Genomic DNA, 24,639 nt, shown 5'->3' with positions numbered 1-24,639 from the left:
AATATTTACTATTATTATTATTATTATTATTATTATTATTATTATTATTATTATTATTATTATAGTGTCAACTTTCTAATAGCATATCATAATAAACATGAAATACTTGTTAATTAAACTGAAATCTCGTAGCCTAAAATTTTTTCTCCACTTTGGTAAATATATAAATTATTTAATAAATAAATCTCAATAATGATGAGGACCGGAATATTAATGTTCAAAAAAGTAAAGTGGTATATCTGACAATCTTTCATATTGTATAATAGTTATAATGTGTTAGAAAATGAAGGAAATGTAAGGCGAAGTTGCCGTTACTTCTCAAACAATACATGCCATTATTTGCATTATTCCCGACAAGAGGGTTTCAATCGAGAATGGTTTTCCCTTTGTAATCATTTCATTTTGTCTAGTTCCATGTCCTCTTTTGACCACATATAAAATATGCTGGATCAAATTGAAGCATGGTACGGTTATGTAACTATCTTGCATGTGAGTTACTGTGTGTTCTTTTCTTTTCTTTTTGTTTTGGATGGATCGCCTTCTTGGTTCAACATTCCAATATATTGGGCACATGTTCTTCTGAAATCTGAACTTTCCAAACTTTGTATGTGATCGCCGTTCTGTTTATTCTATTTAGTATTTACTGTATCGCGCAACACTTTTTTTTTTTTTTTCCTTTTCCTTATGAGTTAATTCTTAATACACATATTGGCCTTGAGCAATTTTATCATTTAGCATTTTTTTATGGTGAAAACTCAGGTAAAGTCGACTTTACGTAAAGTTGATACCTGAGAGTCGTTGGATGAAAATTTAGTTAAATCAGTCAAATCATTTAATGGCTCTCAGGTATCAACTTCACATAAAGTCGACTTCACGTCCACCTTTTTTTTATTTATTACGCTTGAAATTGTCATTTTAAATCGTAGTAGACTTGTGTCCTATAACTTAATTGGTTATGAACGACTTTTATTGTAATAGAAAAGTTTGGTATATAAAGTTTGATTGTTTTATTACGGCAAATAATTTTTATTATTCTAATAATTAATTAGTTAGCATCAATATTTAAAATTATTGGATAAAATATGTTGTTAGATTATTTTTTTTTGAAAGGAAACTTTCTATTAAACAGCAAGGCCCAAAATATCTAAATGGACCAGATTACAAATTTCTAAGAGAGTTTTTTCAAGCCATATTAAGTTTGGTCTGATAAATGCTAAATTAGCTAGAGAGCGCGCTACTAAATTGTCTCTTCTTTTCACATGTAAAAATTTGTAAAGCCTAAACCTATTCAAAAGAGCTTTACAGTTTGTTATGATGGTGCCAAAAGGATTAGTAAGGTTATGTGTTGAGACTAAAGCCTCTACAACTCCAATGTTATCACCTTTTATTTCCAAATCAAAAAAAATCCTTGGACTGCTATATTCAAGCTCATAAATATTGCCATTGCCTCTGCTTCTATAACTGAAAGTAAGTAATGAGTCTCCAACGTGGCAACATCCATAACTACCCCCTCCCAATCTCTAATTACCATACCTACACTACCGTTTTTTCCATTAATCACAGCCGCATCAACATTCATCTTGTACTATCTAGGGGGGAGGCACGATCCAAGTGCTAGAGCTCAAACTCCCAGGAGGCGTCTTCTGCATCGCTGTCGTAGAGTGTACGGGATGGATTGTGTCTTTGAGCGCTTTCTGAGTTTTTTGGAGAAGATCTTCCAGTGCCATTTGAACATTCTCAAAGACAAGTTTGTTCCTCCCTTGCCAAATACTATGGAGCGCACACACAAAAAAAAAAAATCACTCATTTCCTCCCCAATTTTGACCAACATGGAACGAATCCAATCTTGGAGAAGAATTTCAGTCGCCGCTTCTGTCCTTAGCGTGAGGGGCGAGATAAACCAGAGCCTTTGTACCCACTCATAGTCTCTTAAAAGGTGAGTATCTTATTCCTCCTTTTTCCAACATCTAGGGCAAATTCCTGAGCATCTAATTCCTCTCCTCTGCAAATTGTTTCCTGTAGGTAGCGATTTGTTCATCTTCCAAAGCTTTTTCTAGAATTGTTGTTCTGTTTGGATTAATGCACTGTTGTTCTCTGGTCCCTTGTTGTGGCTTCTAATAAGATGGTACGCTCCTTTTACCTCATACTCTCCTTTCTTGTTGAATTTTCAAAAGTAGTTGTCATGTTATGCCTGATTGTTTATGGGGATAGCTAGAATTTGTTCAATTTCAAAAGGTAGAAAGGTATTTCTGATTATGTCTTGGTTCCAGCTTCTGTCTTCTATGTTGAATAGGTTGTCCACTGTAGCTTCCTTGTCAAAACCTGTTCTAGTACTACATACCTTAAAACCGTTTTAGTTAGGAAGCCGCAAATCACCCCAAATTCTCACATCTTTGCCTGAACCGATCTGCCAAAGTCCACCCAGGTCCAAAACCCATTTTGCCCCCCAAGTACTCCTCTAAGTGTAACTAGGGTTGAAACCTATGTCTGCGCATGTGAACTTCTTTCTTGCAAAATACTTTGCCTTCAACATTCTAACTGTTAGGGATTCCGGATTTTTAATTAGGCGCCATCCCTGTTTGGCCAAAAGCGCTTGGTTGAAAGTTTCGAAATTCCGGAACCCAAATCCACTTTCATTCTTTGCTTCACACATCTTATCCTACGCCACCCAGTAAATCTTCCTCTCTCCCTCTTTACTTTCCCAGTAGAAATTGCTGATGATTCTTTCCAGATGGTTGCATAGACTCTTTGGTAACTGAAAACAACTCATTATGTAGGAAGGAATTGATTGCGCCACTGACTTAATTAAGACTTCTTTCCCCACCTTAGATAACGATTTCTCTTTCCATCCTTTTAGCTTCTTCTAGGTCCTCTCTTGGACAAACTCATCCCAACAACTGTTGGGATTCCCAAGTATTTTGAGTGATTTTTCACTACCTTAATATTCAACCAATCTTGGATAAGAATTTGTCTGGTAGGAGGCACATTTCGGCTAAAGAAAATCTCCGACTTGGCCAGGTTAATTCTCTGTCCTGAAGCTAGTTGGTAGGCTTTAAGAATCTTTACCACTATCAAGATGCTTTGATCTGATGTTCTGAGAAAGACTATGCTGTCGTCAGCAAATAACAAATGAGAAATTTCTGGGGCTGATCTGGCTATCTTGATGCCTTGAATGGCGTTTCTTTCTTGTGCTCTCCTCAAAAGATTGGAGAACACTTCCGCACACAAAATGAATAGATAAGGGGATAGTGGATCCCCTTGTCTGATTCCTCTTTCGGGTTTAAACTCTTTTGATGGGCTCCTATTGAGTAGAATAGAGAAAGTTACCGAGCTTATACACCTCCATATAAGGTCTAGCCATCGTTGCAGAAACCCCATAGCTCTCATCACTTCAATTAAAAAGGCCCACTCCACCCTATCGTATGCTTTCTCCATATCTAATTCAGTCCCATGTAACCTTTGCTTCCATCCTTTTTTTTCTTCATGAAATGGAATATCTCAAAAGCTGCTAACCCATTTTCAGTTATAAGTCTTCCGGGGATGAAGGCACTTTGATATTCTCCCACAATTTCGGGTAAAATAATCTTCAATCTATTCACAATCGTCTTAGTGACAATCTTGAATAGCACATTGCAAAGTGATATTAGCCTGAAATATTTTGTGTGAGTTGGATTGCTAGTCTTTGGGATTAGACATCTATGAGTTTTATTTACCTCTGTAGAATCTGCTCTATTATTCAACACATCAAGAGCCCAACTGGTCACATCTTCTCCAATTATGCTCCACATTCTCTGATTAAACAGTGCCGGCATTCCATCCGGGCCTGGCGCCTTGGTTGGGTGCATTTGGCTAAGAGCTTTCTTTGCTTCTTCTTTTGAGAAGTCCTCTTGGATAATGCTTAGCCTTTCATTTGAAATTTTGTCCCTAACTACTTCAGTGACTTTCTTCACATTTTCAATACCTTTCCCTGCAAAAAGAGTCTCAAAAAATTCTGTTATAACCACTTCTATTTTTCCTTCCTCCTCATGAACAACTCCAGTTGCATCTGTAATTTTTTGGATTCTATTTCTCCTCATCCTTTGTGTGACTTTTTTATGAAAGAATTTCGTACTGCGATCACCGGCTTTCAACCATGAGGCTCTCGACCTTTGCGCCCACCAAATCTCTTCTTACTTTAGCAGCTCATCTAGTTCTCCTTGCAACATCTTTGCTTTAGCCACTGCTTGTTCTGTTTGAGGACCTTGCTGCACATCTTCTAGTCTCTTCTGTTTTTCTACAATCACCTTTGGAATCTGCTCGAATTGATTCTTCCCCCATTCTTCCAACGATTTACTACAAATTTTTAGCTTCCTTTTCACTCTACTGTTGCTCGAGATCCAAGTTCTTTTGACAATTTCTTCACACTCTTCCTTTTCCAGCCACACATCTTTAAATCTGAACTTTTTTACCCTCTTTTTCTTGAAAGTTGAATCTCCCACCATATCTATGAGAATTGGACTATGGTCGGACCTATATCTTTGCAAATGTTGTACCACAGTTCTAGGAAAAGCCTCCTTCCAACTGATATTTACAGTGGCTCTATCTAACCTTTCCTATACATTTTGATTCCCTCCTTGATTGTTTGTCCAAGTAAATGCGTGGCCAACAAACCCAAGGTCCAGTAGTTCATTTGTTTGAAGTGCCTCCTTGAAACCTCTTGTTTGTGAAAATGTCACCGACAATCCTCCTTACTTCTTTTTTTGTTCGAGTACTTGGTTGAAGTCCCCAAATACCATCCATGGCATATTGTTTGCTTGTCCTAGAGATCTTAGGAGTTCCCATAATTTGTGCTTGTTAGTTATTTCTGGGCATCCGTAGAATCTTGTGGCTCTCCATTGCCTGTTGTTCCCTTCTTCTTTAACTACTATATCAATGTGGTTTAGCGACATTGATTTTATCTCAACTGTTAGCTCCTTCCCCCATATGACCGCTAGTCCTCCCGATTGCCTTCCCCTCTGCAATCCACTCCTATAACATTCTCCGAACCTCCTCTTCTTCTTAGAGTGTTAATTTCATTAGTTTTCTTCCTTGTTTTCATTAGGAAAACAAATTGGGATCTTTTTGTTTCAAGAGCTTATTAAGAGCTCTAACTGTCCATGGGTTCCCAAGCCCACGACAGTTCCAACTAACAAGCTTCATTGGTCTCGGCAGGGTTGCTTAGCAACCACTGCCGTTGGTGGGTTTGATTGATGTTTCTTTGTTTTCTTCTCTTCCTCTTTAATCTCCACAGGTACTTCTTCTGCCAGCTTCCTCTTTGCATCTGTACTCATTTTTCTTCTTTGTTTGAGTTGTTATTTTCTGATTCTCTGGCTCTTCTTTTCCATCTTTTCCTCTCCTATTTTCCCTGTACCTCTGTCGCGTTTTCCTCTTCAATGCTTATCTCTTCATTTCTGGCTTCTTCCTTGGGCTTCTCTCCTTTTTTTGTTTCTTCTTTGTTTTGTTGTCTCAGTGTTTGGCTTGTTTGTGTGTCTTTGTCTTTCTCCAATCCTTTTCCTTTCTTTTCATTCTCTTTTCCATTATCTTTCTTGGTTGTTTGCACTTGAGTAATGGCTTTGTTGTTGCTTGTGTTTTGCTTGGATTATCTGTTGTCTGTTACTGTTAGATTAGCCAGTTTGTTTAACAGTCTTTGTTGACTCTCTTTTTGTTGGTTTCTCCCATCTTTTTCAGATCTTGTTCCTTCCCCAACTTTCCCTTTATTTTCCCGACTATCACTGACCCTTATCCCCATGGTATCAGCTCTTATCCAAGTTCCAAGACCCTTGAATTTTTGTTTGCTCCCATCTTCTTTTTCTTCTGCCTCTTCACATGTTTCTTCATCATGTCCAGTGGGTAGTTTTTCATACTTAAAGTCCCCCAAGCTATCCCATCTTTCTTGCTTCCTATGTTTGTTCCTCTCTTGATTGGTTGGTTTACATCTATCTTTACTTTTGCTTTGATAAATAGCCCCTGTCCATTACCTCCATCATATAGGTTACACTCTAGGACTTCTCCTGCCATTGCTGCTAGCTTCCAACCCAGTTTTATTGTTTTACAATGATCCAATATATTCCAGATCTGGACATTTACCTCTGGTTTAGTGAACTCCATTTCCTCTATGTTTATGTTCCTCTCCCATTTCTCCATTATCAGCCATGAGTTCCTAAATATCCATGGGCTTCCTTTTAGTACTCTCTTCATGTCTCCTTCTTTCTTGAAGAAAAAATAGTAGATTTTATTTTAGATTTCTTTCATCTGAAAGCCCTCAGGTTTTCTCTATATGTTGTACATTGCATTTTGAACCCAACTAGGGTTGATAGTCTTCTCAATTAATAGCTTCCCCACAATACTATATTTGCATTTTTGGACTCCTTCAGCGATATCCTCTTCATCGTATATTATAAATGATTCTTCCTCTTCTTCATATGTATCTTTTGGTTTTGGATTTTCTGTTCTATTTACTGATGTAGATGTTTCCATTGCAGGCTTTGATCAGCACTTGGCGCAAACACACGATTAGGTACAATCGGATCTGGTTCACGACAGTGTACACGGACTTTCTATCACTACCCTCCACATTTCTGTTAGGTGTCGTGCCCTAGCAGAGTAATAGAGAGAGGAACTATGCTGTTAGATTATTAGACTAAAGAAATTAGACTAAGAAATTAAGTTGATGGTTAAGTGATGACCAAAAATAATAAATTCTGATAGTTTCTTAGTATTCCTCATATATAAATATACATAAATACATAGTAATTATTTCGATAGTTAATTTTTAATGTACATATAGTGATAAGCAAAAAAAGATAAACAAGAAGATAAAAATTCAAATCGAATGAAAAATATACATTGAAATTGAAATAGAAAATAAAAGACATAGATTGAAATTGAATACAAAGAGAACCACTTTACTTTCTACCCGATTTCTTGATGCAACAAGAAAGTGACTCCTTAACCTAACTTGTCCACGCCAATGGACTCCTCAACCTGCTACCCAATTTCTCGATGTAACAAGAGAATGACTCACTCAACCTTACCTGTCTACATCATGGTTTCATCACGAAACTAAAAAGGGATATTTCATACCTTTAATCATTGAATAACGACTACAATAATTTATGAGGTATTTATAACCTCTTATTAGGTTAAAATAAAGAAAACCTAAACCCGTAACATAATCCCAATTTAGCAACTAAATAAACAAAATCAAAATATATCAAATTAAATTGAACATTCTAAAAATGTAAATTAATAACTTCTAAATAATACTTGATCTATTTATATTATGAACATTTAAAACACATATCATATAATATTTTTTTAACACCAATAAATTTTTTATAATTTATCAACTAAAAAAAGTTGTTATAACTGTTGGTACGAATTTCGACCTAGGAAGAAATTCAACTACGATCCATAGGAGTTTAGGACACGATCGACGGATCATATATTTGACTATAGAAAAATCCACCTTCGACGACAATAGGAATAATAGTCGAAGTCGAGGACTTGATGATTCGAAATGAGTCAAGAATCAGGTTCAAAATCAGATAAACCATGTGATTAAATGTGAGTACAATGCAAGAATGTGGGGTTTGGAGACCAAGACAAGACAGAATGTGGGGAGTCCACTATGAATATTCTTCAGGGTCAAGACAAGGTCGTGGCCTGAAGAAAAAAAAGAACTAGGTCGTGGTCAAGGTTCTTCAGGAACAAATCTATCCTAAAGGTCTATAAATAGAAGACGTTTAGAAGAATAAAGGGGACTTTAATCAAAACACTTCATCATCACACAAAAACTCTGCAAACATTTCCAATTCCAGCGATGTAACGGAAGATCGTGAAATGTGCGCATGTGAATGTCTGGAGTCAACCTTTTATTTATTTCCTTTATTGGTTTTGTTTCTTTTATTTTAAATTTATCTGTTCTGACATTTTCAATTTATCTCGTTCAAGTACACTAATGTCTGTTTACTTTAAATCTCAGTTATTTTATTATGTATTTATATTTGTTTTAATTCTCCTTGTCTAGTCAAGTATTCCATTTTGTAAACTTCAACTATATTATTTTGTTTAGGTTCTATCTATTTTTCGATTCGACATCTAACTTGGTCGAATTTTATACATTTTTCTTTCTTGACACAAATACTAATTAATTTCTGGGTCGAGTTTACTCTTTTTTAAAAGAGTCGTATCTGCTTTTCGAACAAAAATCTTGATACAAGCTTGATTCGACACCCTGTCGAGATTACCAAAATTCAAGTGAAACAATAACTAAAATTTGTATAGTTAGATTTTGACTAAATTTATTTTATCTTTATAACAAATATTTTGTTGTGAAACTGTTACTCAACAAAATGTGTGGAAAGTCGAGTAGAAGGAATGATCAAGGTTAGGTGGGAGATATAGAAATGAGTTCTTGATAATGATTCAAGGTGGTTTACAGTTAAGTTTCGAATTGACAAGGAAGTGTTGCGCAAAGGGATCAAGTCAAAGGGAGGCTTCGATTAATGATCGGAGGGTTGAGTATGTCTTGCTGGAAATGGTTATGGATGAAGAAACTGTGAATTATTATGTGATGATAAGGAATTGGTCAAGTATTTATAAACAGGGATGGGAACAAAGAATAAAGGTTTGAAATTTCTCCCTAGAAATACACTTACTTTCTCACATATCCCAACCATTTTTGTGATTGGCTAAAGTTAGTTTTTGAGTAAGGTTTCTTAGCTTCCATTTTTCTTTATTTTGTTCTTTACTTTTCTTGGGAATATATCCTCTCAATTGTTAAAAAAAATTGACAATGTAAAGTGTGATCTCTAACTCTTCATTGCTCTCTCTCATATTTATTATTGATCCTACTTATAAAATTAATGGTGAGAGATCACACTTTACTCTCTCAATTGTAAAAAAATTGAAAAGAATCCATCTTCCCTGCGGTTTACATTTGTGCAAGTCTCTTTTATTTAACTTTGTCAAAGTCTACTCCCTTTTCCATTTGAATCCTTTGAAATTTTGCGAAGATTCTAAATTATGTACTGAAAACATATTTTTTATTCTGTAAAGTGTTACTTGTTTAGTTTGTTATATCTAAATACACAATTATTAGTTTGTCTTCATGTTTAATTATTTGGATACGTTTAATTATTTGGATACATGTTTGATTCTGCCAAATTTGCTCTCTTCTTTGTTAACTTCTTTATGCTAAACGGGAGATTTTGATGCATTTCTAACAAAATTAGTACTCGCAAAGAGAAATTTGGTTCTGCTCCACAAATATAAATCACGAACCTTAAGTTTCAATTATCTTTAATTTGCAAAACATAAAAACCTATATAACAAATTGACACGTTTAATGGGATATCTTTATTAAAAATTGTCAAATTCTACATTTTGTATCACGATTTGTGCATGGTTTTGTGTTGTAATTGTGTATGCGATTGAGAAGTGTAAAATTATAATATGTCTGATGAAAATCCTAGTAATAACGTAGAGTCACATACTCAATAAATCAAAGAAAATAAGAAAATAAATCCCACCCTACCCCACTCCACCAAGTTGCAAAAACATTCTAGAACTTGGGATAAATAATTCAGCACATATCCAGCATTTCTCTTTGCTCTTGATGATTATTGATCCACATCATCATGAGAGTACTTTGTCCTTGATTCATATTCCCCATGCTCTTTTCAAAATTGATTGTTTCTTTGATTCCAGTTCCACTACCTCACCCAAACTGGCAATAATCCACCTTCTTCTTTCTATCTTTTAAATTATTTGGCATAACCCCATTCGATTCCAAATTTAATTTTGATATACCGTTAATGTAAAGTAGTTTTACATATGTGTCTAATTACGTAATGTCATATCAGTAAAAATAACTACTTTTTACATTAATTACGTGAATGATCATTCAAAAGAATATATATAATTGTCGGTGTATCAAAATTAAACTCTTCAATACAATGTAAAAGCAAATGATTCATGCTTTCCACTTCCTAGTAAGATACACTGCTACTTAACTATGTGGTCATCAGCTCTTAATTTTTCTTTTTCCTTTTGGTAACGACAATCGACAAAGCTCTGGATTTGTTTCATATTCAAAACATATCTAGATTTCCAGCTAAATTTACATAATATAGCCAATATCTTAATTTAGAAATTAATTTCATCGTGTAGCTCCAATCTGCCACCAATCACTACTACAACAATAATAGCCATTGTCATTGTGGTCCATGCTATAATGGTTATTAGTATGGGGCTATGATATTTATGCAATGTTGACAACATTTTAAAGATCTCATTATAATTAAAATAATTTTTTTTATTATTTGACAATATTTTTTAATTAAAAAATAAAAATAATAAAATTGTCAAAATATAAAAAGTATGATCTTAATTTTAACGGCACTATAATAATAAATAAATTTAATTATTCTGTTAATTTTTATAATTTCATCAAATTTAGAATTAAGTTTTTATATTTTTTTTTCTTTTAGTTGAGTTCTTATACTACCTTTAGTTTAGTAATTAAATTTTTTTCGTATCAAAAATATTAAAATTAATAGAATATTGTAAAAAATATATGATCAAAAATTTAATTAAAATTTTAATTGTAGATACCTTTAATTTTTTAAAAAAATATTCTATTAGCTCTAATAATATACTTTAGCTATATATATATAACAATTTTTTTTTACGGGAGTATAATGATACTATTAGTAATTTTTTTTTTTTATTTCTCGACACATAAAATTCTGTTGAACCTTCTTCGGCAATAGTATCTGCACTGAAGTACATACATTTACAGTTTCGTGGATGTGCTTATGTCTCTTTCCTATATTTGTTGTTCCTTGACTGCAATTCAAATTTTCAAAAGCATTTTTAAATAATATATTTTATCTATTTGGGGAATCCGAATTTAGAAAATGACAAACAAAAGAATCTGTAAAGTTCAAACAAATGAAATTTACAAGTCGGACCACAGTTTCTACCGTAGAAATTATTATGTATTCTAAATTATTGAAGAAGAAACATCTTCTGTCGGAAAAAAAAAAAAAAAAAACTGTATCTTAAATTTAAAAAGAATTGGAATTTACCTCAAATTAGACACTTTTATTCAATCTTTCAGTTATATTCCTCCCTCCCGTTATCTAACAAAATAAGACGGCAGGGTAAAATAGTATAAGATATTGTATTCTATTATATAATATAAATAAACATTCCGGTAAAGTATCGTTTTTGTCTCCAACGTTTGGGGTAAGTCTTATTTTTAATCGTCCTATTTATATCCTTAACGTTTATAAAAGTGATTTAATGTTATCCTACTATCAATTATACTAATAAATCAGATTATATTTTTCAATTATTCTCACTTGGATGTATTCATTCTCAATTAGGTCTCACTTGGATGTGTTCGATTTTAATATTATACCCACTATTTATGTTTAGATTCAATTATATACCTAGAAAAGTAAATTATGTAAATGTTGTAGGAATTAGTTTCAACATTTGATGAGCTATTTTTCGAAGTAGATCATCGATTCTATTCCAAACATTTGTATTCTAACTTCAAGAAGAGATTTTTAAAACTCAAACTAAAGCGCTCATGATGTGTAATTGACGGCAGGATAACATTGAATCACTTTTACAAACGTTAGGGATACAAATAGGACGATTTAAACGTTAGGGACACGAATAAAATTTACTCCAAACGTTAAGGATAAAAACGATACTTTACTCATAAACATTCCTATAGACTTTGTTTGTAATGAAAGATTACGTTTGGTGAACAAGTTAGTTTACTTGCCCGTTTAAATAAGTATAGAATTTCAAATATTATTTTGTGTTTACAAATTTGATAGTAATTTATTTGTTAGTATTAAATTTTTAGATATATAGAACTCATATGTAAAACAAATTAATTATTATTGAGTTATTAAATTGAGAGGTACCATAAATAAAAAATAATTATCTTAAATAAAAATAGATTAGATGACCTTGGAGAGTTTATTTTTTGATGTGTTATAAAATAGATTTAGGTTTAATTTTTGTTAGAATCCTAAATTTGTTAATCGATTAGGTTTAGATTTGTCAAATAGTAATTTATCCGGCAAGCATACTTCATCCTATTAAGATAAAAACAACTTTATAAATAATTTATCCCAATTACAAAAATTTATTTATGGTGAAGTTTAATTTGAATATTTTAAATTTATTATACTTATTCTAAATAATATTATATATTTAGCATAGACACTCAAATCTGATTTTACACATTTTATTGGTCTCTAATAAATTTTAAGAAAAAATATTCTAAAATGATCCTTAGAAAGATTTATTATTAAAAAAAATTAATATCAAAATTGTTAAGAAAGATTAACTTTTATAATATTTAAGAAAAATAACTAATTTTTTTTTTTGTAAAGAAACGAATATACCCTAGATTATTTTTTTATTTATAAGTTATTTTTGTTTTAATGGACTCAAGTATGCTTGACAAACCAATCATACTATTTCATGAATCTAAACTTAATTTATTAACAAATTTAGGATTCTAAAATAACTTAAATCTAGACATATTTTATAACACATCAAAAAATAAACTTTTGATAGATCACCTAATTTATTTTTACTGGAGATAATTATTTTTATTTGTTATGGTATCATTTAACTCGATAGGTTAAGAACTAATTCGTCGCATATTTGATCTTTATTTAAAGATTCGTCGCTGGCTAATAAATTATTGCTTGCCCTAGGCGAAATTCAAACCTTTTATATACTTATTTAAGCGGACGAGTGAACTAACCAATTAATCAATCTAAGTTAGTTATAAATGCTGTTGTTCTTAAAGAGAATAAAAAATATATAAAAGTTAAAACCATTTTATTAACATATATAGAAAAATTTTTTAAATATTTTTAAAATATCTGTTCTAATAATATTTGAAGGATTATCATGTGTTCATAACATGCAGCGGAAGAAAAGAAAGTAATCCTTAAAGATCTATTTTGTGCTTAAACTTTATTCCAATAATATATATAGATCAGATTTAAATACCTTTAGACGCTTTAGTAAAAATCACTTTCTCCGTCGATAGTACGAAGTCGCTATATGCGTATCCACACTGAGACCAACATTTGCTGTCAACTCTTTGACCAATGGACATCTGATTTAAATTGAGAAACCTCTTGCAACTCTTTGCACGCCATAAAGTTCTTCTCCAAGAATCAAGCTCACATACGTTTATGTGTATAGAGGTAACGGAATAAAACTCTTGTTATTCTCGTCTGTCACCTTCCTCTACTCTTGGCATACATATATATAGTATGAGATTTGTTACTGATTTTAAATTTGATTCTCAATTCAAATTTAAATCATATCTTGTTATTTTAAACTTGAATCTTTCAAATTTATGAATCATATTATAACTCAATTTGAAACAAAATCAGTTAGGATCTCATCAAAATTTAGAAATCAAGTTTAGAAATAGAATAACTAATTATTCTCAAATCTCATATAATATTCTCAATTATCATACTATTATTATATTCTTAGTGCTAGCAAAGAATATAATAATATTCTATTTAAATTAATATAATTATTTATTTGATCAAATCAAAATAATAATTAAATAATTCTAAGCAAATATTAGAATACTCGTTAGTGTGTGACCCCATAGGTTCAATACTAAGCGGGTAGTAAATTAGTCATACTAAATTTACTAATCAAGGTTGGCGTCTAGCAACACTTCTCAACGACCCGATAGTATGAAGTAATATATTTTTACTAAGAACCTCAGAAGAACAAAGTATAATTCCTTCCATCTTTCCAGCTCTTGGTTAACCCTTAGAGTATGGTTTAATTGTCAAACTCTAATTTGTTATCATTATTATAATGAACTGTGAATGACCTAAGAAACTCATTTCTTCCTTCATTCAATCCTCTTGACCAAGGTTTTATTCATCTCAGTCATTATAATCATAGAGCTCAAACTCTTTACCAAGGGTTGACGGATTCCTTATTGACAAATCATTAATTCTACAAGTATTTAAATCATACCCAATATCCATTTAACTAGCATCCTAGGGTATTAGTGTCCGGAATCAAAGTATAATAAATACATTATTAATTACTATGACAGTCGTATGTCAAATGAAACTCTATTATTATATTCATCTCATCTTGAAAATATCCTATTGACAAATATGCGGTAATTATAACCATTAGGAATTCTCAGAGTGAGTCAGTTCAATGGTCATATCTCTATATGCACCATCTATATATATAATTTAATAAATGAGATCTATTAATCTCCATCCAATGAAGACCATTATATATATATTGATCTTTTCGGATTATTAATGTCCTTTTTAATAATTCTATAACCAAGAACAATTTAGATTAAATTATAAAAAATTCATCTCTCAATATTGTAATCACTATCACAATAATAAATCTCTAAATTTAATCAAGGACGTTATTATATTAACATTTTAATATAATAACAATAACAAATTATATTAACATTTTAATATAATAACAATAACAAATTATTTAACACGTGATTGATTGAATTGTGGTCATACTACTTATTCCTAACAATATTAATTGAAATCAATGGTTAAAATTACTAAAACTGATATTCTAAGAACATTTGAAAATTTTCGTGTAGCATTAGCTCGCTTATAAAAATGCTACTTGTTTATATAGCTTCACTTTTGTATAATTTAGTAAATTTCTTCAAATGTCACTAAAGAATCATCAATCATGGTTTGTAGTGTCTTTACATTATTCTGTATATGAAATAAATTCAGATTGAGGCAAAATGCCTACAACATTTTTTATTAATATTCTAGTACAAAATTATGATGTTTGAGTATTGAATTCTGAAGACAAGGTAAAAAAACAAAATACAAAAAATATGAGAGCACTTATTCTTCACAGTACGTTTCTCTCCGCGTTATGTAAACGTGCTTAATTAATTATATAGCGATATAAGAAAATTTACATCCAACAAACTTTCAAGAGCGTGAGAGAAAGTTAGATAGAAGCAAAAGTATCTATACAGTGATTCTTATATTATATGAATGACGGATATGTATATTTAATTATGATTTTAATTATGATCGGTTATGCTAAAGTAATAATAATTAAAATTACTTTACTTGAATTAACGTCTAAATTTTATGTATAATTATATAGATGAATTTAAAATAATTTTATTTTATATTTTTTAATTATTGTTTAAATAATTAAATAATATTAAATATAATAAATATATAATTATAGATATTACATATATAATATTATCAAAAATATAAATGATCACATATTTATATTTAGAATAAATGATTATTTGTACCCTTAAAAAATGAAAAAACGCTGACATATATACTCATGATAGATCGAAACTAATCTTATATCCACAGAAGATGCACTCCGTGTGACAAAAATACTATATCTTAAATATGTACTTACTTCGTGATGATCCAAACTTACGTGATACTCCAACCCTCCAACAACCAAACCAAAGCTTCATCGGCTACGAAGAGGGCCAGAACTTCTCCAGCTACGGCATTGGTAGGTGGTGCCAGAAGCGTCAATGACTTCAAGAACTACTCCGATGACTTTTTCAACCCTGGGGTGAACGAGTTCTGCTCCTACAGCCGAAGCTCCGGTGGGAACAGCGAGACCTTTACGGGCTATGCTAAAGGCACCAACATTGTCGAGGAAGGCTTCAACACCTACGGCAAAGGTTTCAGAGGCGGCACCGTCACACAGTACGGAACCAACTCAAATGTCCCAATTTTCTGGTTCTCCTAGATAGGGTTTTGGAGAGTTGGAGTGCCACGTAGGTTTAGATCACTACAAAGTAAGTGCATATTTAAGATAGGATACTTTTGTTATACGGAGTGTATCTTTCATGGGTACAAGATCAATTTCGATCTAACATGAATACATATGTCAGTATTTTCATCTTTTATGACTATAAATGGTCATTTATTCTTTATATTTATGATCAAACTTTACAAACAATAACATCTTAATTCATACTAATAATCAAACGTTATAAGTAATATAATTAAATTAAATTTATATTTATAATAAAAATATAAATAAAATGAAAAAAAATAGTGGTTAATTTTGTATATTTATAAAAAATTTGATTATATTGTTTTGATAAATTTAATTCTTCTAATAGTTGAAGAGAATAATTTATATAAGAGTAGTGCTAGGGAGCCAATGGCCTAAGCGTACAATGTATATAATGGGCTAAATCTTTAGTCCATGAATAAAATGAACATCACTCATACTATCCAGAATAACCATCCCAATAGTAGGAATAATAAACATCTCATGTCATAAAACAACTCATCCCAAAAGAGTAAGCTGATTTTGGGATTCACCAAGGATTGAACTCTTGATCTTTCGGATCTAGAACTCTAATACCATATTATGAAACCACTCATCCCAATTAGCGTAACCTGACATGATAATGTAACACTAATGATCATATCTAATACTTCTTAAACCTCCAGTGTACACATTGTACGCTTAGACCATTGGCTTCCTATACTTTATCTTTATATAAATATTAATAAATATGTAAAGACTACTTTAATAATAAATTTTAGTATTAATTAACATGATTTATTTTGTTTTATTCCATAATAAAGTAAAAGGTAAGGACAGGCAAATATATGTATGACCCCACTCTAGACATGCACAAATTTGGGAAAAATATGTTATTAAGCAAATAATTGGTGGTGGAGAGCTAGCCAGCAAGGCTTGTAATTATTAATTAATTACTTTGATAATATAAAGAGTAGTGTATTAATGTAGAATTGTATATATATGTTGAGAGAAAGGAGGTAACAGCGACACATCTCTTGACATAGATTTTACTTTTTCTTTGTGGCCTTGGCCTCTTGCATTGTCACTCTCTTTCTTAATTGCACTGAAAGATATGGGAAGGAGTCCTTGCTGTTCTAAGGAAGGTTTGAACAAAGGAGCATGGACAGCTATGGAAGACAAAATTCTCACAGACTACATTAAGATTCATGGTGAAGGAAAATGGAGACACTTACCCAAAAGAGCAGGTCAGTATATAAATATTTTTTCATACTGAGTATTAAACCACTCTTTCATTTTAACTCATGACAACAATAAAAAAAAAAGTCTCATAATTCACAAATTCAACTCAACAGAATACATAAATTCAGTTACAATTTTAGTTTTTATTATTTTATCTTATTTTATTTTTATCTTATCTTTATTTGCTTTTATTTTTCATAGGTCAATATTTTAAATATATTTAGTTTTACTTTCATAATTTACAATTCAATCAATTAACAATCAATCAAAAAATACAAAATACAATATTTTTCATCTTTTTATTTTTTATTTTTTCATAGTTTTATTACTGGGAATCGAAAAAAAATGTGTTATTCGTTTTGAAAAATGCTAGGTGACTAACATTTTTAATGTAAAAAATTACATATAATTAAAAAAAATGTGTTATTAGTTATGAAAAATGCTAGTCGACCAACATTTTTAGTGTAAAAATTTGGAGAATCAGTGAATATTAGTTCAAATGTAAGACAAAAAGAAAAAAGTGATATTCACTTAACATTTCTCATTAGTCATTATATATATAACTGCATTTCAATTATTTACATTTAGTAGTTGTGTAATGTAGTGTATGTAATGTAATGTTTTGATGCATAGGGCTTAAGAGATGCGGAAAAAGTTGCAGGCTGAGATGGTTGAATTATCTAAGACCTGGCATTAAAAGAGGAAATATTACTCACGATGAAGAAGAGCTTATAATCCGCCTTCACAACCTTCTCGGAAACAGGTCAATCATTTTAGTTATTTTTTTATGGAGAATGTTAGGGGGAGAATGATTTTGTTGAATAATATGAACAACTACCAATCAAATAAAAACATACTACACCTCCAAATTAATTCTCTAAATTTTAATATTAAAATAATCATCCGTACACTAATAAAATGAACATCCAATATATCTATTATTTACATTGTTTAATATTTTCATTATTTACCTATACTTTTTCTTTATGTATATATTAGCCTTCTTTGTCAACTTATTATTATCATCCTATTTTTTTTTTTTTGTGATAACTTTATATTCTAATTGAATAAAATTATCAAAAATATATTTGTAATAATATAAATAAATAAATAAATAAATAATATACGTACATTCGCATAAAATTATATTAGGTGAATATACTTTACTACTGATTATGATGTTTTTATTGGATTCATGAATTATCTATCGAGTTAACATAATGTTCAATAATATTCATTTTTGTATCAAAGATTTCTCTTTTAATTAACATGTATAAATATATAATTAAAAATCCTCATTCTAAGCAAATAATAATCTTTTATATACGATCTTAATTCTTATCTAATTATTATCCCTAATGCCACCACAAGTAAATAAATTATTAACATATAAAAAACTTTACATAAAAATTACAAAACAATTGAGTTTTTAATATTTTCAAAAAGTAAAGGAAAAATATCTGGGCAAGTTATTATCATGGCCCCATTTTTTTGTTTGTTTATTGTCGCTCCCTAGTCCCTACTAAAAACATTTTTATTTTTTTGTTGGTTTGTTCTCGCCTCTTATAAGTAATTCTCACCTTTTAATATTTTGTTTTCATGAAAATATTTGCATTTTAACTCATTTTTCTTATGACATCTATGAAATTTGATGATACTATAAATTCGTAGGACAAATTAATCTCTAACAAAGCGAATTGACAAATTAATTTTTAATTTTTTAAAGTTTTAGACAATTTAATAATTCCTCATCAACTACTATATATACTACTGTTTAGATAAATTAAGGACCATTTTATCATTTTTCAAAAGAGTTAAAGACTAATTTTTCTAATAATATTTTATTAGGGACTTATATAATAATAATGATACTATTTTATTATACAAGTTATCTTATATTTATCAATTCCTCATCTTCATAGGAGAGGAGAGCCAAGGCAATAAACTATGGAAAAAATTATAGGTTCAACTAGAAATATTATTGTGTGTACTTTTTTCATGTCAGCAATTCTGTTGATAATTTTTGACAAAATTTATAGTGAAATAACATTAAATTACTTTAAAAATATTTTGAATAAATAAGATGAGAAACATTAATAGTATCATTATTAATACTTACTAAAATATTTAGGTAGGACAAAATAACAACCTGGCTTCTTTTTCTCTTAACGTCCTTTTCTTCTTTTATTCTCTTATACCTTTTATGTCTTTTTTTATATAATTGTGAAGTCGTCATCAAGTTTTTAATTTCGAAGTTTCCACATGTGCTTTAATTAAGTTGCCACATATTTTTTTCCTTAACAGTGATCTCAATTTTTGTTTTTCTTTTAAAGGTGCCATGCCTTTTCAGGAGTTAGAAACAAAAGGTGTGAAAAGAAAAGAAAATGTAAATATAGCGAAAGTCCTAAACTTTATATCTTCCATGCATGGCCCTAAACGAAAAATTTAAATATACTTGGTGTTGCTTGATTATAATATATATAGAGTTTGAAATATTCCTTTATACAATCTAATTATAAATTAAATGTAAATATTTGATGATCATTCTATATACTAATATGTATCTTTATAATAAGAGTGACTAGTCAGTAACTGGTGATATTTTATCTCCATATAACATAATTATTTTCTTAGATAATAAAGTAACAAAATTGTTGTTATTATTATCAACCAACAATATTGCAAATAATAATATTCTTAAATATCTGTATTTCGACTTTGTAAGTGTTTTTTTTTTTTTTTTGAAGACTGACATATATAATTAGATAATATATAAGTTGACACGAATATCATATCAATTCAACTAAAGTTACACTACTCATATACTTTCATGAAATTAAAATAGTTAATTTTTATCAATCTCATCGTTGAATTACAATCACCTATAATAAAGATTATTTATACATTTTGTGACAGCTGAATATCAATAAGACTATATCTAACATTTCATACTCATAGACATTTTAAACTTTTGTATTACGGTAATTTTTTATCAATACAAAGTATAGCAAATTAGTTTAGATTGACATGAAATTTAATTTCATAGACATGATCTATAAACTTTTATAAAAAATTGCCCCGTTAAAATGGTTATTCAACAGTATAACTTTAGTTAAATTGAGATTGATATCATTTAATTCTAATTTATAAATATCTTTGTAGAACATATTTAATGTATATTCCAAAAACACTCATAACTAATTTATCTTAATTACTTTTATTAGGTTTATAATATAATTATTTTTTTAGTTTTTATAATTTTACTAAATTTATAATTAAATTTTTATATTTTTTCTTTGTCAATTGAATTTCTACACTATTTTTAATTTTGTAATTAGATTCTTTTAATAACTAAAATATTAAAATTAACAAAATATTTTTCTAAAAAAAAAATATATAGTCAAATATCCAACTAGTTCTTAATTGTGGATATATACCTTTAATTTACGAATAAATATTTAGTTAATTCTAATATTTTTTACATTAAGAATAATCTAATTATAAAATTTAAAATAGTGTAGAGACTCAATTAAAAAATATATAAAATTTAATTGTAAATTTAATAAAACTATAAAAATAAAAAAATAATTAAACTTTACTTTTAAAATATTTTGATTATTGTAAATATAAGTGATGAATATACTTTTCTAATACAAATTAAATATATATAATTTCTGTTTTTTTTTTTAGCCGTAGATGCTAATATAAGTAACAATTAAATGAATGTATTATTATTAATAATCTTAGGTGGTCCTTGATTGCTGGGAGGCTTCCAGGACGAACAGACAATGAAATCAAGAACTATTGGAATACCAACATTGGAAGAAAGCTTCAAAATGGTACCCAAAATTGTTCATCATCAAACTTGCTCCAACTGGATCCGAACCCAAATCCGAAAACCCGAGAATGGCCATGCCCTAATAATTACCTACAAAATAATATTGGTTCTTGTTTGGTCCAGACTAAAGCCACAAGATGGCCTAATAATAATAAGGTCATACTCACCAAAGAAATTATCACAAAACAAAATAATGAAGGCATGGTCCATAATCATCACATTAATAATAATGTTAATGCCACGGATTATAAGATGAAGGGTTCATCGTCTTCGTCTCCGGTGTCACCATCTTCAGAGAGTAACACCAATATCAACGACAACAACAACAATAACAACAACAAAAATATCGAGGAAGCGTTGGATTTCATGGCGGATTTTCAAACGGAGGGAAATAATCTTTATTCGGAGCTTCTCAAGATGGACTTTGCAGAAGCATCATCATGTTTGGAAAATAACATGTTGGAAGGAAGTGGTAATAATAATAATAATAATAACAAACATATTATTAGCACAGTTGATAAAGCAGTAGGGCAGTTATATCCAAAATTATCATTCAATGACACCCATTTCCATTGGCCTTGGAGTGATTCATTGTATGATACGGATTTTGATTTTCAACACATGGAAAATATTATAGAGTCTGGATTTGATTGGCTTTGAAAAAACAAACACTTATTAATAATATGGCAAAAAAAGAACAAGAAAAACACAATGTGTGTGGATTATTTGTTTTGTTTAATAATATTTTAGAAATGGTTATGAATGAGCTAGGTTTCGGCTGAAAAATGTTGTTCCTTCATCTTGTAATGAAAAATGAAGATATTGTATTAAAGTTGTATAAGAGCTCTCATCACCAGAATGGATTTTCTTATTTTTTTTAAAGTATAATTTTTCACCCTTTATCGTTTTTTCTTAACTTACTTAAACTGTATATGGTAAAAAATCATAATAAAATAATTAAAAAATTTTGAGAAGACCTATTCCTCTCTTATTTTATAATTTAATCATCTAAGTGAGCAATGTTGTATATTCTTTTGGTTGGAGCTATAGCTCAGCTAAACTCAAGTTACATCTCCCTGTTTTTTATTGAGATAGTATAATATATAAACGAGTTAATTTAGTGTTTGAATTTTTAAAATGATTGACCAAATCCATCACCTTTAGAAATGCGACTCATATTAGTTTATGTACACATTTTTGTATGTCTCACAACAGATGTATAATATTGATATAAACGGTTATATGTTTATCTAATATTTTAATGGCTAGTAGTTGACCGTATATATATCTTTTAACAATTATATTAGATATACACTAAAATTAATTATTAATGTAAAATATATATTAAAATATAAAATATATATTAGTTTTAATATATAAATAGTATTTTTAATTTAAAAAAAAATTAGAGAATCAGCACTTTTATTAAAATTTGACTAATACTTAACTAATAAAAAAATATGAATAATAATTTCACACTATTAAAAATATTAATAATGATTATAAATCATAAAATCTTTTAATCCCCTAATACTACTCATCTTTTAAATATATTTTAAGATTATCAAATTCACGAATCACAAGTCTAAATAAATTTATAGATTTTACCTAGATTTAATTTATGAATTCTATCCATAAACTTATAAACTATTAAGATTTTTTTTTATAAAAAATATTATATATAAAATTAGATACATATTTACTCAAATCTAAACGTACTCCAAAAATGTCAAACCAATTCAGAATCATTTAATAGCCATATATAATTAAAATCTTTAAGTCAAGTCTAAAGAACCAGCATCATAACAATTGACAATTAAACATCCAAGGTCAACAATATTAAATAATAAAAAATTAGTAACAAATAACAACCATGAAGCATAATTTAAATAAACTATTTACATTGAACAATAAAAAAATTATAAGTTACAAGACTATAAATTTGTAATAGGCTATTAGTGGCAAAAAAATAACACATACATAAACTGTTGTAGTAACTCGATGGAAGCAAAACAAAAGCAGGAATAATTATTAGGGGGCAGAACTCAAAAGCTCTAATAAAAAGCAAATGCAACAATAACAACTAGTGACGCCCAAAATGACAAAGGAGAAGCAGAATGAGTAAACGACAAAACATAATTGAGGTAGGAAGGATTAAAGGAGAAGGCCGAGAAGCATGAAAGGAAAAGGAGTCCAGGAGCAGTGGAATATGACAACCACCAGCGGCAGAACAAACAAAGGAAAGAGGAGAGTGAGTGAGGGTTTAGTGCAACCCTAAGAAAAAACGCATGTTTTTTTTTTGAGTGTTAGAGGGCAGCAACTTTTATAATTTGTAGTCATCAAGTAGCCATCAATGATGATTTTAATGATATGAGATTAGTGTGAGATTTCATCTAATGATCTACTTTTCTTCTACTAGTTACATGCTGATGAGAATTTAATAAAGTTGCTGGTCCTACACTTTTTTATTTTTTAAGACCAAACGAATCTGTTTTGTCTCAAAATGGAGGTAAAACCAAATTTGCTAACTCATAAACTCGCAAATTTGAGTAGGTTTGTCTGAATTTAGCTAAGTCTATCTAAAAATGAATTTGAGACCAAGTCAACTTAATTCTATTACTTACTTAGACACAAACTATGATGGTTTTATGAGCTAATTAGCGAATTTGACAACCATATTGTGATTAATGTGATTTATAAAATTGGTTCATGTGACTTAATTAAATTCTACCAATTTTTATTTAGTCAAATCATATAGAATCATATTGGAATAATTGAAATGTGTCAATATCAAGAATCTGATCTATTGGAATAATGCAACAAACTGAGCAAAGTAACGCATGGTGGCAGTCAACTGTTCAAAGAACAGCATTGTACTATCGGATGTGAGATCAAAGTTTGGTTAAGCACTTTAGGGATGGGTGGTTAAAGTATTATTTTATTATTTAAATTTTATTTTTATGAGAATTAAATATATTAAAAAAAAAGATAAAAATTAAAATGATGGTATTTTAATGTTTTGAAATTAAATTTGTTTGAAAATAACTTTTCAAATTTTAAACCAAACATAGAAATATGATATTTTTATTTTATGAGAATATGATATTTTTATTTTAAAATTTTTAAAAAATATTTATAATTTTTCCCACCACACACATTCTGTGGTTAGAAGTATAACGATAATAATTTTACACAATAATATTCATCGCCGTAACAAAAAGCGAATATAAAAAATAATTTGTATATCTTTAACAAGCATTTATATATCTTGTAAGTTCAGTAAAATACATGTAGCATATTTCTTAAGCATATCTAAATTCTGAAAAATCCTATTATTATTTATGAAAAATGTTAGAAGTTAATACTTTTATCATAGAAAAGTAGAGAGTTAGTTAGTGTTAGCTCAAAGAAAAATAAGTAAAAAGTGTTAGTTACCTACATGTCACTGACTCACTGGGCAAGTTATGGACATTTTTAGTTTTGAGTAGTGTGTGTTGACTGCTTCATTAAGGAGAAGGTTGTAGCAGTATTCTCTTGTTTTGTAGCACAATCTCTCGGCATTTATTTAAATTCAAACCAAACTAGATAAAACTATTCACACTAATTTGAATTAAATTGGATTTTGTTCATACGTGGTCCAAAAGCATCAGTTAGGCCCAAAAACCTACAAAAACTTGAGAGATATCTACCGC

The 24,639-nt window shown here is 29.6% G+C and overlaps 1 protein-coding gene and 1 long non-coding RNA gene across 2 annotated transcripts; both read left to right on the top strand.

The window, feature by feature from the left end:
* Positions 1-1,418: 1,418 nt before the first annotated feature.
* LOC112777240 (uncharacterized) lies at positions 1,419-6,758 on the top strand. Its single transcript, XR_003190350.3, has 3 exons — positions 1,419-1,936; positions 2,023-2,125; positions 6,501-6,758. It is a non-coding gene; the product is annotated as an uncharacterized lncRNA (long non-coding RNA).
* Positions 6,759-16,981: 10,223 nt separating this feature from the next.
* Positions 16,982-21,607, top strand: LOC112777373 (transcription factor MYB11-like). The gene is made up of 3 exons (XM_025821723.3): positions 16,982-17,114; positions 17,743-17,872; positions 20,857-21,607. Exons 1-3 carry the CDS (start codon positions 16,982-16,984, stop codon positions 21,605-21,607), a joined length of 1,014 nt encoding a protein of 337 aa, XP_025677508.1.
* Positions 21,608-24,639: the final 3,032 nt, after the last annotated feature.

The sequence above is a fragment of the Arachis hypogaea genome, chromosome 19 (genome assembly GCF_003086295.3).
Source record: "Arachis hypogaea cultivar Tifrunner chromosome 19, arahy.Tifrunner.gnm2.J5K5, whole genome shotgun sequence".
Classification (NCBI taxonomy): Eukaryota; Viridiplantae; Streptophyta; class Magnoliopsida; order Fabales; family Fabaceae; genus Arachis; species Arachis hypogaea.
The sequence above is the reverse complement of the archived record's forward strand: the minus strand, read 5'-3'. Positions and strand labels throughout refer to the sequence as shown.

Excerpts from the sequence above, each read along its gene's own strand:
- LOC112777373 (XM_025821723.3), top strand. The coding sequence starts at position 16,982 with ATGGGAAGGAGTCCTTGCTGTTCTAAGGAAGGTTTGAACAAAGGAGCA. Across the intron at positions 17,115-17,742 it reads ACACTTACCCAAAAGAGCAG|GGCTTAAGAGATGCGGAAAA; the intron begins GTCAGTATATAA and ends TTTGATGCATAG. Across the intron at positions 17,873-20,856 it reads CACAACCTTCTCGGAAACAG|GTGGTCCTTGATTGCTGGGA; the intron begins GTCAATCATTTT and ends TAATAATCTTAG.